Source organism: Atta cephalotes (genome assembly GCF_000143395.1).
Source record: "Atta cephalotes unplaced genomic scaffold scaffold00017, whole genome shotgun sequence".
NCBI classification, from domain to species: Eukaryota; Metazoa; Arthropoda; class Insecta; order Hymenoptera; family Formicidae; genus Atta; species Atta cephalotes.
In genome coordinates, this window is record NW_012130081.1 from 800,281 (window position 1) to 806,410 (window position 6,130).

At 34.3% G+C, this 6,130-nt stretch overlaps 1 protein-coding gene across 1 annotated transcript in view; it reads left to right on the forward strand.

Annotated features, from left to right (window-relative positions):
- The first annotated feature begins 986 nt into the window (after nucleotides 1–986).
- Nucleotides 987–6,130, forward strand: part of LOC105618481 (protein abrupt) — a 59,663-nt gene continuing 54,519 nt past the window's right edge. The window contains exon 1 of the mRNA XM_012200013.1: nucleotides 987–1,196. Within this exon, the coding sequence (XP_012055403.1) occupies nucleotides 987–1,196 (210 nt within the window). The remainder of the gene's footprint in view (nucleotides 1,197–6,130) is intronic.

Sequence of the window (6,130 nt, forward strand, 5' to 3'; positions counted from 1 at the left end):
TTAACTTCTCTTTTTAATGCATTTGTGCAGTGCACAACTTGCACACCTGCTTGCGGCGGCCCTGCATAACATAAATTATAGATTTTTAATTTTTAGTATTGCATTTATATAGTATTTATAAGGTATATTTGACGCTACGAATGCTTCGAAATATTGATTGATAACATCAAGTGGACAGAAGTCTTATTTTTCGTCTTAAGATTTCGTCTTAAGATTTCGTCTTATGATATCTTAAGACTGCATTTAAAACGGTCTTAAATATAAAATTCGACTATGAATACCGGCCTATATATCGGGACACAGCCTTAAATCAATAATAAAAAACAAAAGAAATACCGACTGTTCTATTTATATTTATTTTGCATTGTGTGGAAACATAGTCGCTATTTGTTTTCTTGTAGCTAACAGCGGATTACTTCACTGTAAGAAACAATAGAGGACGACAACTGCGAACCATCAAAATAAGCAATAGCGTCTCTCGCGCCAAGTACATGTAGCAGCACTACATTATTTCGTGATCTCAGTCCGACGTTTTACCGTGCGCTTCCAGGTGCCACTCCTATCATGAGCCAAGTACTATGAGATTCTTCAACGTGGTGTACGCGAAGTTTCCCCTATACCTACTTTTATTTGGGATTGGGCGCTTAGCTTTCATTTCTTGGCTTTCACTTCTGATAACAATACCTTTGGAAGGAACAAACCGTAAAAAGGAATCTGTGACGATCCGTGACGACTTTTTCGAAGCATCGAACAATTGTTGAACGCTGCGACCAGGTTATTCGCCATACATACTTAAGCTTGGCGATTAAATTCGGGCGCGATTGAGTCGAGGACCTTCAAGGAATATACAGAACGGACAAGGAATAGGAAACGTGAGTGTAAACGAAGAAAGACTGGTGAAGTGTGGTCCGAGAGTATAGAGCACGAGCAACACGTCGAGTGTGAGCACGATAGCACCGCGGGTCGTTCTCAAGGGGACGGACGCCATGGCGGCTTCTTCGTCCTCATCGACTGGCGGAGAGCAGCAATACTCTCTTAGATGGAACGACTTTCAATCGAGCATTCTCAGTTCCGTACGTCAGCTGAGAGATGTGGAAGATTTTGTCGACGTCACGCTCGCCTGCGACAGCTGCAGCTTTACCGCACATAAGATCGTTCTTTCGGCGTGCAGTCCGTACTTTCGAAACTTGCTCAAGGTCAGTGCATTTTTTACCTTTTTCTTAAAATTTTTTTTCTTAAAATCTTTTTAGCTGCGAATTCAAAGCTACTACCGCCAAAACGGTCGATGAAAAAAGAATCATTAAATTATTTAGCGAGTTCTTTCGAATCGAAATTAATAAAGTAACTACAATTTAAAGAAAATAACTTTAAATTTAATGGTTAAATTTATCTTAACATTTCTAATTTGTCATTCACGAACGTGATACGTTAATACAGTTATTAATATTCTTTTAGTGTAATACTCGAGAAAGAGAGAGCATAGCTAGTGCATGTATTTTTTTCTATAATTTTTTTTGATAAATTTCATTAAATATATTGGAAAAATGAGAGAAGAAAAAAAATTGATGTAATTTTATTTTTTTTCTATTAATATTACTGCAAATATAACTGACATGAAATATACAAGTCAATCACAATAGAGAATTATAAGAATATTATTTTACAATAGCTTAGCTAAAATCTAATTTTTAATTTTGTCATAAATTTTATTAAACCTGCTGGATTTCATAGCGATGCATTATTAAATCATAGAATCAAGGAATGTAATTTAGCGGTCACTGCATGTGCGAGCGATGTGTAACTCGATCGTAATGTAGAAAAGTCGAGTCAGGGTCATGTATGATATAATATGTGTGGAAACGCTAACAGTGCGATGTGTGTAACGAAATCATAACTGATAATCGTGAAATGAACTACTTAAGCTTCCTCTTTATTCATGGAAACTGATATCTCTCTTCTTCAAAAGTATTTACATTATACTTCTTCCATAAAATTCGAATTTAATAAATATTGATAAATGAGCATAAAGCGTTCCAATACAAGATATGTAATAAATCAAATATATATTTATATATTATATAATTAACTGCTAATCTTAGATTGTTAATAGATATAGTCAGTGACGTTAGTATTTTAATTTATTCGTTGTAACTTTTTATGATAAGATTTCTTATCATAAAATCTAAATAATTTTGTTCAATTCTATTTAAAATCTATTAATATTTAACTTTCTAAATTGTATCATAGTGTTATAGTTTTCTTTAAATAATATCTATGAAGTACAGGTGTCAAGTTAAAATGTGATATATGATATGGTATATTGATACACTACAAATGCGTCATACAAAGTAGAATTTGGAATCGTATGTTATTAATTTTTAGCCACTTCAGTAATAATTTCTACCTCCAGATCGCTAATCTTAGATCGTTAATGGATGTAGTCAGTGACGTTGGTGTGTGTTTTATTCGGCGTTTTAACTTTCTAAAATAAGATTTCTTATGAATAAAACAGAATTTATACCTGTATCACTACTTTATGAGAAACTAATATTAAAAATAAGTGACTCTCTCATAATTTAAAATAGAAGAAATTGTGTTCTTAATATTGAATACCTTTTAGCGTATCATATATTTTAATGTTGTTTCTGTCTTTAAAACGTTTCACAATCTATTCTTATTTAAACGTATTTATTATGAAGAAGCTTTTCTTTCTTTTAGGAACCGGTGAAAGTATATAATGCAAAACTCACGGATTATTATGCATACCTTAGTCTTCTTTCAATTTGTAGTTAAAATTAAGATGTTCCTTTAGTAATGTCAATCGCCGTCATTTTTTCTACGACCGGCAAGTTCGCATAATTTACATGAACAAAACATGAGGAACAATTTTTCGATATTATGAGGGTCGGAGGAATTTTGTACTCGGATTAAATTGTCAAGGTGGATTAAATTGTCAAGGAAATAAAAGAAAATCTGAAAGAAGAAAGTAGGCATTTCTCGGCATGGAAGAGTAGATAGGAGGCAGATATCATACGCCGCGAAGAATTCGTAAGTCGTGGTTTCCTGTCCTCTCGATATCTTGGTTGAAAAAAAATAAGATAACACGTAGCAGCGAATTCATAATGTTTCTCATCATGTATATTGTAATACATTGCCGGAAACTATAAATTTAATAATGTAATAATTTTATAGTTGTATTATTAATGCATTTAGCAATTATTCCAAATAATAAATTTTGTGTTTATATCACAATATTGTCAGACATTTATAAACACAAATTAATCTGTTAAAGCTTTAACAATGCTGTAAGAAGAAAATTTAAAAGATAAATATAAGTTTCTATATAAATATATATAAATATATTTCTTCTGTGTATGTATATATATATATATATATATGTTGCACATGGAAACGTGATTTTATTCTTTTAAAGAGCTATTCTTTTAAAAATCAATACATTATTAACACTTCAATTATTATTTCTCGAGTTTGCAATATATATCTTGCGCGATTTGCTTTGTACAAAAATAAAACATCCTACAAAATTGTTCCCATTAAAAAAGTTCAATTTTAAATTTCTAATCTCTATTTTTTATTTGTGTTATATCTAGATGAAGTAGTTCACATCCTCATTCCTAATAGACATAAAGCGCATGAGTGGGTGAAAGTAACTCTTAGAGTCTTATTTCGCGCATTAACGCAATCGCGAAATTATAATAACTCTCTGGTAGTAATTATATACTCTAATTGATTCGCGAACAGACACGCAGCAATCAGACCGGTTATTGCCTCATAAATCCCGGATGTTACAAATCATCGTAAAATCATCAAGAGCAATTGCAAGCTGCCGTCCTCTCTCAGAGAGAATTGGATTTCGAAAAAATATATAAATAATTGCAATACGATATTGAATTATGAAAGAAACAATAATTAATATTTATGCAATGCTAATTATTAGATTTTCCTTGACAAACCGTGACATCAAAAGGACAAAAATGAAAATAATATCACGCTGGGAAATAACGCAATTATCACAATTAAATATAATTGTTGAGATAAAACAGTATTATGTGACATATAATTTGATAACTTCATGTCTCTCTGTGTCACAAACTTTTACATTATAAATATCTATAAATAAATATTTAAATTTCTCAAAAAATTGCTCCCTACATCAGATATTTCGCTAAAATCTGTTGCAGTGCATTCTATCGATTCGAAATCTTATCAGAATGATCCATCCTACAGAATTGTTAAGAGAAGGCGGTATCCTTGTGTGATGAAGACCATAAAAGACTTCCGGTTTGATTTGCATAATAACGTGGTGTTCGAGTCATCGCTAACGGAGATCCTCCCCTTTCACACGAGACACAATCGATCACTTCGACATATCGTCGCAATGTCGTCAACAGTCAGTGGTATCTCTGCGAGAACCTGTTTCCTTCGTATGCATTTGCTTTTGATCGGTCGTCCTCACCACCGCCATGAGGCAACGTTCTATTAATCATGCTCCCATAGACTTTCTTTTGATCGGTTTAAGTTGACACGAGACGGAAGTTTAACAAAAAGTTTTTTTTGATGTAATGTCTTATTTTGTTATTGCTAATAATATCTAGTAATCCAAAAACAAATTACGGATCTTCGATTTTATTTCTTGAGGGAATCTAAGAATTTTCAAATAATAAAGTTGAAATAGACAATGCTGACGTGCGATGTGCGATATTTAAAGTATCAATAATTGACTAAGGATAAAATTATCGAACAATCGATCATTCGACATTTCGAGGAATCTGTATAATAGAAAATACTAATAATATTATTGTTTCTTCTAAAGTACTAATAATGTTATTGCCTCTTGTAAAATTTCGTCATCCTTGAGAATTATTCTGCGTCGAAATGACTGGTTGTCCAAAGAATGACTCGGACGTAGAATGAAGCGGCCGACTTTCTAATTGACGCGTACCACTAATTGATTTTAAGTGTCGGGCGGTACTCGAGGCGAGTTAATAAAGCTTACACGTTGGCCAAGCTGTGCTTACGTCACGTTAACTACATGGACATACGACGCAATGGCGCAGGATTTTATGCCATATCGCTTGAACCTCTGAACACAATTACATTAAGGCCAACCAGCTACGTTGTAACTTGTAATGACGAGTGGGGAGAGAAGGCCAGAGAAAAAGAGAGAATGAGAGAGAAAGAGAAGAGAGATCATTGATAGTAACTGTCTCACGATGAAGCAACAACAAGAGTTACCATTATGCCGGCATTAATAGCATACGCTCTACCGTATTACCCGCTTTTTGTTTACCCACTTGCGCGATGACGTAGGATTCCGTATTGGTTTCGACGATCGCCTACTTATTGTTAGCGTATAAACAGCGCCGTGTATAATGCTTATGGCCGATACGACCTCGAACACAGACATAATCAGCAGCTATAAAGAAGCGCTCTTGCACGTACATGAGAAATTTGGGTGGAATGTCGTGACTAACGATAAAAATAAAAATATGTGATGTGTTTCTCTCTCCGCGGGGCGCGGCGTAGAGAATCGTGCTGAATCTTCTCAATAAAAAATCACGATAACAAACTATTGCGCCGCAACGAAATGGACGTAATTCCAGGGGCTATTTTTCCGGGAATATTTACCGCTACGCCGGACACTTTATTATATTATTTTCATTTTATTCCCCGTATTAATTATCGTGTTGCGTTAAAATTAGTCTGCCATTCGCTCGGCAAATAACGCGGACCGATAAGCTTCCACGCTCGCGACCGTGTCCTTCCGAAAATATTTTCCGGATTTGATTTAGCGCAATGCACGTGCGATGTGTAATGATAACGAAACCGTCCGTAAGCTCTGATAGAGGCGCACCTGAACGACGGATGATTTATGCGTCGATGCATCGTCGCGTCGATTTACGGCAAACTCGTTCATTTGACTATCAGCCAGAAGTCCATGACGAATCGCCCGGTTATCGAACCGAACCCGCAATGATATTTGCCAAAATACGAATAGCGGCTCTATATATATATATATATATATATATATATATATATATATANATATANATACACTACACATACATACACACGTACTACACTACGTACTCTACGTATCGTANACTAC